The sequence below is a fragment of the Pristiophorus japonicus genome, chromosome 7 (assembly GCF_044704955.1).
Source record: "Pristiophorus japonicus isolate sPriJap1 chromosome 7, sPriJap1.hap1, whole genome shotgun sequence".
Classification (NCBI taxonomy): domain Eukaryota; kingdom Metazoa; phylum Chordata; class Chondrichthyes; family Pristiophoridae; genus Pristiophorus; species Pristiophorus japonicus.
Genome location: NC_091983.1, coordinates 137568032 through 137581516, shown reverse-complemented (window position 1 = coordinate 137581516; position 13485 = coordinate 137568032). Strand labels below are relative to the sequence as shown.

General features: G+C 46.8%; 1 protein-coding gene across 1 annotated transcript in view; it reads right to left on the bottom strand.

Moving 5' to 3' along the window:
• dse (dermatan sulfate epimerase) overlaps positions 1-13485 on the bottom strand; it is a 112818-nt gene that overhangs the window by 43619 nt on the left and 55714 nt on the right. The window contains exon 3 of the mRNA XM_070885336.1: positions 8158-8411. Within this exon, the coding sequence (XP_070741437.1) occupies positions 8158-8411 (254 nt within the window). The remainder of the gene's footprint in view (positions 1-8157; positions 8412-13485) is intronic.

Here is a 13485-nt window from a genome sequence, read left to right as displayed (position 1 = left end):
GAAAAGAAAAAGCCCAGGTGAAGGGCCAAGGCCCACAGTGAGGAGAAAAGGCCAGAGTGATTTGGAGATGCCAAGTTGTGGGTTTCACAGCGTGACTGTAAGTGTGAGATAGGGGGTTGGGGTAGAGAATGGGAAGAGAGAGAGAGGGGAAAAGGCCTCAATCCTGCATGGGTGATTTGATAAAGGTGTTTTCAAATTGCGAAACCGTATTCTTTCATTGTGTTTGAGAGAGGGGTTTAGTAGCCGAGTGGTTATGGTACTAGCGGCGAGAGATCGTGGTGGATGTGCGGTGAATGAGGGTACGGGGCCCAGAAGAGCCAAGGGCCCAGGGGCAGCACAGGCCAGCCCACACTGCGATATGTGTGCGCACTAGGTCCATGCAGTAGAGCTGGTCTCCAGTCGTCCTGGTTAACCCTTGCCACTGGATAAAGGCCTAGCTCTGTCAAGCCCATGTGGTGGCTGATGTGCAACAGTCACCACACGTTAAAAAAATCCACACACAGATACCTTCCACCCCTTCAATTGGAGTTCAGGACTAGAACATCGGGTCCTTCATTGAAACATCTGTGAACTCTTGTGGAAGCAAGTCATCCTCGTTCGAGGGACCACCTATGATTGAGAATGTTCCAAAAAAGGTGTTAAAACCCCAGGACCCCCAGAATTTCCTCAGGGCTGCACTAGCACCACCGCCATCAGTTTCTCAGAAGTACGGCATAAACCACCACTAATGTGAGCAAACAGGTTTTCCGCCACACTATCGTCAAAGCAAAGCAGGAGCAACACCGAACAAATTCCCTGCCAAAGTGCAAAGTCTCCAAAATAACTAATGCTGACATTAAGAAAATGGGGAAAAACAGCAAAACTGGGAAAAATACTTTTTCAGTAGGTCTTCTTATAGCTCTCTAAATGCACTCGAACAACCCACTGCTCTGGATGATTAATATATATGTGGACAGGCTTATGACTCAGTGCTATTCTGGTACAAACTCCAGGAAATTGCTAACTGACATACTTAGGGCCTCATTTAAATGTTAGAACTGAGGAACTGACTGGCACTTAAAGCCACACTTGAAAATCAGAAAATTAAATAGGAAACTAAATTGGAAAGAATCCAGTGTAAACAATCTTTGCCAGTATTTCCAATAAATTACACCCTCATTACATCCAGTTATCGGATGTAATTGATCCAAAAATTATTATCCTATGCAATAAAATGTCACCTTATTCAAGAAATGTGCGGCCCAAGTTTCCACATGATTTGCGCCTGATTTTTAGGAGCAACTGGTAGAGAACGGACTATCTTAGAAATCGCAATTCTCCACATTTTTCTTTTCTGCAATTCTAGTCAGGTAGAACAGTTCCACTTTGGAACAGAATTTTTTCTTCAAAAGGGGGCGTGTCCGGCCACTGACGCCTGATTTGAAAGTTTCCAAAGTGAAAACGTACTCCAAACTAACAGAATGGAGCAAGTGAAGATTTTTGTAGAACTGAAAAAACCTGTTCTACACATTAAAAAATCAGGCGCAGGTTACAAATTAGGCGTCCAGAACGAGGTGGAGGGGGAGGGGGGGGAAGGGAAGTCATTAAATTCTACAATAAATCCTTATTTATACTTATACAAATATTATACGAATAAATCCGACCTGAATAAAAAATTATAAGCAAAGAAAAGATTAAATAAACCATCTTCCTACCTGTGTGAAAGTGCTTCAGCCAGGGAGAATGCTGCAGCAAGCCTCACAAAACGAGGCAGCCGTTCCCGAACGCGGGGGGGGGGGGGGGGGGGGAAAGGAAGCCGTTCCAGACGGCGGGAGGGAGGGAGGGAACCGACCGCCAACCGAACGCGGGGGGGAGGAATCCGTTCCAGATGGCGGGCGGGAGGGAACCAACCGACCGAACGCAGGGGAGGAAGCCGTTCCAGACGGCGGGGAGGGACCCAACCAACCGACCGAACGCAGCAGGGGTGGGGGGGGGGGGGTGGAGGAAGCCATTCCAGACGGCGGGAGGGAGGGAGGGAAGGAGACAGAAGGCTGCAGGAAGCCTCAGAAATTGAGGAGCCATTTCCCGACGGCAAAAGGGGGAGGTCGTCGGGAAACGACTGCCTCAACTTTCTGAGGCTTCCTGCAGCCTTCTCAGTGCTGATGTGCTGATGGCAATGTGCTTTTATTAAAAAAATGTTCAAAAACTAAACAGCTACAAAGAACTACAAAAATGGCCGAGTGCCAATGTTTCCTTCACACTGCGCGTGCGCGAATGCTCCAACGCGCACGCGCAGCGTTGCCGGCAGGAAAAAACTAATTTAAATAGTACCCGCCAGCCTCCCACTTACAAAATCGGCGCGAGTGTAGGCTCCGCCCCCCTGGGCGCTGCGCCAGGCAGACAAGGAGCTGCAGAACACTCCAGAATTGCGAGTTTTTTTTAGGCGCCGTTTTAGCGTGAAAAACGGGTGCCCAGCTCGGAGGGGCGCCCGTTTTTTATCGTGTGGAAACTTGGGCCCGTGGAATCGATTGAAATATTTAAAAGGAAAATGAACAAAAATCATTAATACCTCTTAATGCATGCTGAATAATAGGGGCCAAGTTTCAGCCTGAGTTGCTCCTGTTTTTTTGGAGCAACTGGTTTAGAATGGAGTATCTCAGAAATTGTAATTCTCGGCATTTAGTTTGCTCCAGCTCGAGTCAGTTAGAACAGTTTCAGTTTGAAACAGATTTTTTTTTTCACAAGGGTGCGTGTCCGGCCACTTGCGCCCATTTGAAAGTTTAGGCAGTGAAAACATACTCCAAACTAACTTAGAATGGAGTATGTGTAGATTTTTGTACGCTCAGAAAAACCTTGCCTGCACTTAGAAAATCATGCGTAGGTTACAAATCAGGCGTAGGGAATGGGGGGGGGGGGGGGCAGGGTGGGGGGTTTAAAGGGAAGTTTACAAACATTAAACACTTCAGTTTTACAAATAAAGAGCCATCATCAATAATAAATGCTAAATACATCAATAAATCAACCAATAAATTAATCAAAAAAAATTAATAAAAAATAAAAAAAATTAAAAAATCAATAAATAAAACATTTTCTACTTACCGACTGCAGTACCGGGAGTCCTCCAACAGCATGCTGGGATGCCCCCCCCCCCCCCCCCCCCCGGGGTGTCTCTATCTCTCTGTCTGTGCGTGTCTCTCTCATAAGAACAAAATAAGAACATAAGAATTAGGAACAGGAGTAGGCCATCTAGCCCCTCGAGCCTGCTCCGCCTTTCAACAAGATCATGGCTGATCTGGCCGTGGACTCAGCTCCACTTATCCGCCCGCTCCCCATAACCCTTAATTCCCTTATTGGTTAAAAATCTATCTATCTGTGATTTGAATACATTCAATGAGCTAGCCTCAACTGCTTCCTTGGCAGAGAATTCCACAGATTCACAACCTTCTGGGAGAAGAAATTCCTTCTCAACTCGGTTTTAAATTGGCTCCCCCGTATTTTGAGGCTGTGCCCCCTAGTTCTAGTCTCCCCGACCAGTGGAAACAACCTCACTGCCTCTATCTTGTCTAACCCTTTCATTATTTTAAATGTTTCTATAAGATCACCCCTCATCCTTCTGAACTCCAACGAGTAAAGACCCAGTCTCCTCAATCTATCATCATAAGGTAACCCCCTCTTCTCCGGAATCAGCCTAGTGAATCGTCTCGGTATCCCCTCCAAAGCTAGTATATCCTTCCTTAAGTAAGGTGACCAAAACTGCACGCAGTACTCCAAGTGCGGCCTCACCAATACCCTGTACAGTTGCAGCAGGACCTCCCTGCTTTTGTACTCCATCCCTCTCGCAATGAAGGCCAATATTCCATTCGCCTTCCTGATTACCTGCTGCACCTGCAAACTAACTTTTTTGGGATTCATGCACAAGGAGCCGGCGCCTCACAACTTGAGCCGCCTCGGGGAAATCCCCTCCGTGCCTTTCAGTTCCGCGCGGAGGGGTTTCCTGTACGGGCTGCTCCTGCACACTCTCAACTTTGCCATCCTCGCCGGCCGTCCGGACACGCCATGGCGTACCATCTTGCCGTCCGGAGGAGGCGGGGGACCCCGATGGAGGGCACTCTACGCAGGGATCCTCCCACTATTCATCGGGGACTTGGCCTGGAGGGTGGTGCACGGAGCAGTGCCGTGCAACAAATTTTTAAGCCGGTTCACGGACTCCCAGGCCGCCTGCAATTTCTGCGATCTGGAAGAGTCCGTGTTCCATGTTTTTATGGAATGCACAAGGTTGCAGCCCCTGTTCTATTATTTGAAGGGGCTGCTCCTGAAATTCTGGCTGCACTTCAGTCCCACTCTCCTGATCTTTGGGCACCCTGTGCGGAGGGGAGCGGGTAGGTCCGAAGGCCTCCTCGTAGGACTGCTCCTGGGCACGGCCAAGGGTGCCATCAGCCGGTCCAGGCAGCGGGCGGTCAAGGGGGTCGTTCAACCTGACTGCCTGCTTCTCTTCCGCTCTTACATCCGGTCCAGGGTGTCCTTGGAGATGGAGCACGCGGTGTCCACCGGTACGCTCGCGGCCTTCCGCGAGAGGTGGGCACCGGAGGGACTGGAGTGCATCATCACGCCCGGCAACCAAATTTTAATTTGATTTTACGTTTTAAAGTTTAATTTGTTTTAATTGCCGGTGCTTTTAGTGTCCCCCTTCCCTTTTATAGGGGGCACTGGGGAAAAATTGTGATTTTAGTGCCCAAAAATAAACCAAAAAAAAGAAGAAAAAAAAAAACCAAAAAAAAGGAAAAAAAAGGGCCTTGTAAATGTCTGGTGTGTCACCCAGGTCGGGTGGCACGGTTTAATGTTTATGTTTTTTTTCAGGTAAACTCAAAAGAGTTTCATGCACAAGGACCCCCAGGTCCCTCTGCACTGCAGCATGTTGTAATTTCTCCCCATTCAAATAATATTCCCTTTTACTGTTTTTTTTTTCCAAGGTGGATGACCTCACATTTTCCGACATTGTATTCCATCTGCCAAACCTTAGCCCATTCGCTTAACCTATCTAAATCTCTTTGCAGCCTCTCTGTGTCCTCTACACAACCCACTTTCCCACTAATCTTTGTGTCATCTGCAAAATTTGTTACACTACACTCTGTCCCCTCTTCCAGGTCATCTATGTATATTGTAAACAGTTGTGGTCCCAGCACCGATCCCTGTGGCACACCACTAACCACCGATTTCCAACCCGAAAAGGACCCATTTATCCCGACTCTCTGCTTTCTGTTAGCCAGCCAATTCTCGATCCATGCTAATACATTTCCTCTGGCTCCGCGTACCTTTATCTTCTGCAGTAACCTTTTGTGTGGCACCTTATCGAATGCCTTGGCACCTTATCAAATGCCTCTCACTCTCTGTCTGTCAGTGTCTGTGTTTCTGACAGCGAGGAGAGAGTGTGGAGGGGGGGAGGAGGGGAGGAGGGGTGGTGGAGGGGGGTGTAGAGAGGAGGGAGGGAGGGAGGGGGAGAAGGGAGGGAGGGAGAGAAGGGAGGGAGGGAGGGAGGGGGAGAAGGGAGGGGGAGAAGGGAGGGAGGGAGAAGGGAGGGGGAGAATTGAGCGAGGAAGAGAAGGGAGGGTGAGAAGGGAGTGGGAGAAGGGAGGGGGAGAAGGGAGGGAGGGAGGGAGGGGGAGAAGGCGGGGAGGGAGGAAGGGAGGGGGGGAGGCTGGCTGGGCCCGGCCGGGCCCCAAGACTTCGGACGGGGCTAGCCCCCAGCACCGGATTTAAATGTAGGTGGCCGGGGATCGGGTCGGGTCCAGTGTCCGGTCCGGGGGGAGGCGGGGGGTCGGGTCCGGGGTCGGGTCGGGTCGTGGGAGTTGGGTCGGGTCCGAGCTATGGGGGGGGGGCGGGGGTGGGAATGGGAGTCGAGTCGGGTCCGGTCTGGGGCAGGGGCGGGGGGGGTCGGGTTCGGGGTCGGTTCAGGTCCGGGGGCGGTGGGGGGAGCAGGAGTTGAGTCGGGTCGGGTCCGATCCAGGGGCGTTGGGGTGTGGGAGTGGGAGTCGAGTCGAGTCTTGTCTGGGGTCGGGTCGGGTCCGCGGGCGGGAGGGGGCGGGGGCAGGGAATGGGAGTCGAGTCGGGTCTTGTCCGGGGGGGAGGAGAAGCGGGGGTTGGGTCCAGGGCCGGGGGGGGGGCGGGGGGGCTCGGGTCGGGAGGAAGCAGGAGGTGCAGCCTGATCCACGCAGCCCCAGTGAGGCCATTCGGACAGGGATAGGGGCTGCGTGCTTCGGACCCCTCCCACACAGTTTTGGGCGCCTGGAGCTACTGCACATGTGCGCATGTGCAGAGGTCCCGGCACTGATTTCAGCGCAGGGACCTGGCTCTGCCCCCCTACAGCTGCGCCGCGCCCAGCTCCACAGAACCTGCAGGGAGCCGGAGAATCGTTAAGTATTTTTTAGGTGCACTTTCTGGCGCATAAAACGGGCGTCCAGGTCGGGGCTGCGCTGTTCTAGGCGCGGCCTGAAACTTGGGCCCATAATCTCTACTCCCAATTCAACAAGGACTGGAGGAACAGAGATTTGATGCCCCGACAGAAGGAAAATAAAGCATGATCTGAATGGGCCCTATACATGAACCTATACTATACCATGAGCTGTAGGGGCTGATTTATATTTAATAATAGGAATTACAGAATATCACAGAACATAAGGAAACCATTCAGCCCATTGTATCTGGGTTAGATTTCTGTTACAGAAATCAAAATCTATTACCACTGCCCTACTATTTCCCCGTTGCTCTGTAACTTCCTCTGCTTCAAATATTTATCCAATTTTCCCTTAAAAATTGCAATGGTTTAGAAATAATGGCCTGAAATTTGAGACCATCCGCCTGGTGGAACAGGGTGGTAATACCCCAAAATTCATGGTGAAAGGCTTGCCGTCCCGTTCCCACCATCGCTGCGGCTGCGGCAATCCTATGACGCACATAGGACCCAGATCCGCATTTTAGGAGAATTCTGGGTGGCAGTGCCGTTGAACAGGATACCACAGGTAAGTGTGATGTTTTTTGTGTGATGTCAGGAGGAGCAGAAGTGCTCCTCGGAGCCCCACTAACATGGCTGCTGCTGAGCCAGCTCGACCCCTCGGTCTCACCTCTCCCCCTCCCACGAGCTGTCTGCAGCTGCCAGAGGCGACCCAGCTGGCTGACATCCCAGTAACCCAGGACCGAGAGCTGCCTCAGGACACCCATTTAGCTGGTTGGATTCAAATGAGCCCCAGGCCTCAAAATCGCAGTGGCTTCTTCACTGCTGGGATGTGCTGTTGGCCAGAGCACTCCGCTGGTTAGCCACCTAACAGTCAAAACCACTCTTTGGCAAAACATTCAACGCTCCAACACACTCTGAATAAATAAATATATCCTCATCTCTCTTCTCACTCTCGTAGTAACAGTTTTAAATTGATTACTCCTCATCACTGACAGGCAAATTGTTTTTCCCTATTCACTTTAACAAAACCTCTCAATTTTAAATCCTCAATTAAATCTCCTCTTAACCTTTAATGCTCCAGTGGAAATAGTTCTAATATTTCAAATTTCTCCTCGTAACTATAGTTTTCCACCCCTGACATCATCCTGGTGAATCTACACCGTATGCCATCTATGGCTTTAATTTATTTTCTATAATGGTATGGTCAAAACTGCACACAGTACTTGCACCGTGGCCAAAACATCATCAGCTTTCCATTTCCTACTGTAGGGAGGTGGAGAGCTGATAATGGATAGGCCACAGTTATATTAGATGCATACCACAGAGCCTCAGGGGGTTACATACAGATTTTCAATCGATGTTCCCATTATTTTGCACATATCTCAAGCTATGAATACGAACAGATCCTGTTCTGATTGAAGATGTATCCACCAGTGAAGCAACAGAATTAAGCACAGCTCTTTCCCAAATGTCTAGGTTCATGAAATTCAAACAAAATAAATCTGTTGATGAGAACTAAAAGTGCAAATAGGAGTTACTTGATAGACAAGGACCACATTTCCAGGGCTTGGAGATTACAGGGTAGATTTTGACTTTGTTCGATAGTGGTGATAGCGAATCGGCAGCCCATTTTACATCTCTCCTGATTTTTATTTCCATTGACTTGATAAGACCCTTTATAATTTTCCTGGAAACATTCCATGCTTCTAATCAGCAGCATTACATACCTTGATTCATGAGAATGAGGCTTCCTGTCAACAAGGCCACACAGTTGGTAGGTTGATGGTTGTGCAGATACTGAAATCCCCATCCACGGCTGTAAGACTTTTCATACATATAGCGAGAGACATCAGTGATGACCTCCAGATACTTCTCCTGTTGAGTTTTGTTCAGTCGGTCATACAGGAAGTCATATGCAGTGGCAAAACTCACCAGTGAGTGAGCCAGAGGAACCTCATCCCATGGAGCATCCTTCACCAGCCTTTGGAGAGGAAAAATGTCATGAGTGCATTGAAATATAACACTCAAAATCTGCTTGACCCCTTGTGTTACATAAATTGGCATTGTTAGCCACAGTTTTTAACAGCTCAGTCAAAAATAGGCTTTGGGATGCTTTGTCTGCAATGTGCCAATTCAGGGTAATTGCAAACACACAAGAAGACACAAGAGTTACCCCCAAGCTCAGGTGCTCCAAATCTTTTAAGTTTGTCCTGTCCACTGCCTAAAAGAGCCTTATTGCAACCTGACTCATTGTTTTAGGGGATGAATCAGGAGGGAAAATTGGAAGAGAAGAAAACAAAATTTGTAATTCTTTTCTAAACTAAGTTATTTTCGGGAAGAACTATAGAAATGAAAAACAGCAGCAAAATCAGGCCATTTTGACTGTGCTTTTAACATCACTTGGAATTACGGGAGAGAATATTCTCTTACCCAAAATCAATAATATCAATCATGCCAAACTGTGGTGGAAGAGGACATGTTAAAAAGGTTACTTAAAAAGTAGTGAAGCTTCATAAATCTGCTCGTAGAACTGTCTTTCCAAAAGTTTTGACTCCCCATTCATAACCCACGCATTTAACAGGATTCTAAAACCAAGATTGCAATCTCCTGCCTTCCCATCTATTGCAATCACACACTAACCGATGGTCTATTTCTCTGTGTGGCACTGCACAATGCAAAAGCTCATTGTGTACATGTGCCTGTCCATATTAAATGTGCTAGTGCTTCCCAGTTACATCAAGTCTGACATATTTCATCTTTCTAGCTCTCCAGCAAGAGACTGCTATGAGATGGAGTTACCACAGCATCTACTGTGCATGTGAAAGCTCCTTACTAAAATTATAACTCCTGTAGAATTAATAACAGCTTTCACTGGTCCAATGGATGCTGAATTAGATATACCTGTAATACATTATTTTGCCTCCTATCATTTTATGAAGATAGGCAAGGCAGAGCTACACATATACTCAAATGGAAAATTCATGGAAGACTGTGTAGAGCTTCCCACTGCCAGTGCACTTCTTCCCATGGTCATCAGAATTGTAGCTCAGTTGTCCCATTAATAACTGAAGAAAATCAATGTCTCAGCAGCTATGTTAGTGATAAAAGAACAGCTGGCCTGGATTAAAGAACAAACGTGTATTTATATAGCATCTTTCATGGCATCTAGATGTTCTAAAGTACTTCACAGCCAATGAAGTATTTTTGAAGTCTCGTCACTTTTTTAATGTAAGAAACATTATACGGCCAATTTGTACACATCAATTCCCACAATCAGCAATGAGATAATGACCAGAACACTAGTACAGCTCCCATATTCTTCTTTGAATAGTACCATGGGATCTTTTGCATCCATCTGAGAGGGCAGACCAGTCCTCAGTTTAACGCCTCATCGAGAAAACAGCACCTCCAACAGTGCAGCATTCCCTCAGTACTGTACTGATGTGCCAACCTAGATTATGTACACAAGTCTCTGGAGTGAGGATTGAACCCACAATCTTTGGATTCAGAGACAAAAATCTTCTTTTTAGTCTCTCTTTCAGACTGAGTGAAAGCTGACACCTAAAGCCAAGAAAGTTCATCATTGAGTGGCTGGTGTTACTTGAATTATTCCAGTGCAGAATCCACCAACAGATCCTCTTTGGGAATTCATGTGCATCTTTTAGTTTTCCTCAGATTACGGTTTTAATAAATTCTCTAACATGACCTACTGGGGATACAAGCTCCCGAGATCCAGCAACTCATCACTCATATCAGCTATGGCTGCCTACCTTATTCTGCGAGCTACATTGAATGTGTGCAAACCTTCAGACATCCAGGTTTCTCATGGCTCCTGACAACAGCTTTGATTGACCTTTTAACTACTGTAACTTTTGGCTGATGAGGCAGGGCTAGGCCTCCTTATGATGTGTTTGCTCACCTTAATCATATTTTGAACACTGCACAGCTTGTAGGCCTGCACAGAATTAAGTGGCCCTCATTTGTGCAGAATTCCTTAATCCACTAGAGGTCTACAGCCATCCAACTTTAATTTGTAATTTTTCATGTAGAGGATATTTCTATTTAAAACTGAGCATCAGCTGCAACTTACTTGTCTCAGCCATCGCTGCCAGTGCTGTGGTGCAGTTGGTCTGGCTCGGGCCAGTTGTTGTCACTGACAGAGTGCTTCCCTCCCTAGTCCATAGTTCTGCTTTCTACTGAGTCAAAGTTCATGTTGTTAGTATTCTGGTAACTGGCATCTTCCTATTCGAAAGTAATTCATTGGTTGTGAAGCAACTTGGGATGTTCTGAGGTTGTGAAAAGCATTCTTTCTTTTGTCTCTTTTTCTGGTCAACTTCCTCTTGTGACGAGGTGTTGATACTTAGTCCACTTATAACCCAGCTAATTGATGGTGGTCCCACATGCCAACCAGCTTCTTCAGTGGACAAGTGGGCAGACACACATGGACAAGGTCAGCACTGGTGTACCAGAAGTCTCTTTTTTTCCCTTTTGGTTTGTGCTGAATATTTGCTAAAATTGCAAATACTGAAAGAGATCAAAAGGACAACTTTGAACTCATGATCAGTTTGCAAAAACAACACTATTGTGGAGCAGACACACTCAGTTGGAACCCCCCTAGCTCATGTCACCCAGCACATTGGCTCCACTACACTCCTTACTGAATGGAATGAACAGCATCGTCACATTGAGATTTTTCACCATTTCTCCACAGAAAGGATTTGGAAAAGAGTTGTACGGTATTTAAAAGTGTGGACCTCACTCAACTTTAAAAAGGCACTATGAAGGATGGGTAAATGCTAATAAGCTATTTATTGAAGTTGTTTCCTCTAAGACTGAAAATACTAAGCAATTTGTCAGCCTGTCTCTATAATCAGTAAATACCTCATACCCATTGCATTGGGAAGTGCCTGATCTTGGTGCCCGGCTGTGGTTATCTGTTACAGGCTCTCCCCTTCAAATGTGAACAAGGAGATTAAATAGGGACAGATACACACACCGACAGTCAGGGTGGTTGGAAGTTATTTTGTTTAAATCAATCAAAACAACTCATTAATGTGGGAAGTGTAGTGCATTCATCATTTTGTATTATATGAAGACAAGTTACATTGATTGAGTCATAAATGAATCATAACTGTTGCTCTGTATGTTCACTCACTATCTGAGAAATAGATCTTCTGAAAGACTCTTTCTGGCCTCATCTCACTGACCTATAAACAGTCCACCGACTAAAAGATTGCACAAGGGAACATGTGAAAACATAGAAACATAGAAAATAGTTGCAGGAGCAGGCCATTCGGCCCTTCGAGCCTGCATCGCCATTCAATGAGTTCATGGCTGAACATGCAACTTCAGTACCCCATTCCTGCTTTCTCGCCATACCCCTTGATCCCCCAAGTAGTAAGGACTATATCTAACTCCTTTTTGAATATATTTAGTGAATTGGCCTCAACTTTCTGTGGTAGTGAATTCCACAGGTTCACCACTCTCTGGGTGAAGAAGTTTCTCCTCATCTCGGTCCTAAATGGCTTACCCCTTATCCTTAGACTGTGACCCCTGGTTCTGGACTTCCCCAACATTGGGAACATTCTTCCTGCATCTAACCTGTCGAAACCAGTCAGAATTGTAAACATTTCTATGAGATCCCCTCTCATTCTTCTGAACTCCAGTGAATATAAGCCCAGTTGATGCAGTCTTTCTTGATATGTCAGTCCCGCCATCCCGGGAATCAGTCTGGTGAACCTTCACTGCACTCCCTCAATAGCAAGAATGTCCTTCCTCAAATTAGGAGACCAAAACTGGATACAATACTCCAGGTGTGGCCTCACCAAGGCCCTGTACAACTGTAGTAACACCTCCCTGACCCTGTACTCAAATCCCCTCGCTATAAAGGCCAACATGCCATTTGCCTTCTTAATTGCCTGATGTACCTGCATGCCAACCTTCAATGACTGATGTACCATGACACCCAGGTCTCGTTGCACCTCTCCTTTTCCTAATCTGTCACCATTCAGATAATAGTCTGTCTCTCTGTTTTTACAACCAAAATGGATAACCTCACATTATCCACATTATACTTCATCTGCCATGCATTTGCCCACTCACCTAACCTATCCAAGTCACTCTGCAGCCTCATAGCATCCTCCTCGCAGCTCACACTTCCACCCAACTTAGTGTCATCCGCAAATTTGGAGATACTACATTTAATCCCCTCGTCTAAATCATTAATGTACAGTGTAAACAGCTGGGGCCCCAGCACAGAACCTTGTGGTACCCCACTAGTCACTGCCTGCCATTCTGAAAAGTACCCATTTACTCCTACTCTTTGCTTCCTGTCTGACAACCAGTTCTCAATCCACGTCAGCACACTACCCCCAATCCCATGTGCTTTAACTTTGCACATTAATCTCTTGTGTGGGATCTTGTCGAAAGCCTTCTGAAAGTCCAAATACACCACATCAACTGGTTCTCCCTTGTCCACTTTACTGGAAACATCCTCAAAAGATTCCAGAAGATTTGTCAAGCGTGATTTCCCTTTCACAAATCCATGCTGACTTGGACCTATCATGTCACCTCTTTCCAAATGCGCTGCTATGACATCCTTATTAATTGATTCCATCATTTTACCCACTACCGATGTCAGGCTGAGCGGTCTATAATTTCCTGTTTTCTCTCTCCCTCCTTTTTTAAAAAGTAGGGTTACATTGGCTACCCTCCACTCCATAGGAACTGATCCAGAGTCTATGGAATGTTGGAAAATGACTGTCAATGCATCCGCTATTTCCAAGGCCACCTCCTTAAGTACTCTGGGATGCAGACCATCAGGCTCTGGGGATTTATCGGCCTTCAATCCCATCAATTTCCCCAACACAATTTCCCGACTAATAAGGATTTCCCTCAGTTCCTCCTTCCTACTAGACCCTCTGGTCCCTTCTATATCCGGAAGGTTGTTTGTATCCTCCTTAGTGAATACCGAACCAAAGTACTTGTTCAATTGGTCTGCCATTTCTTTGTTCCCCATTATGTCATCCCCTGATTCTGACTGCAGGGGACCTACG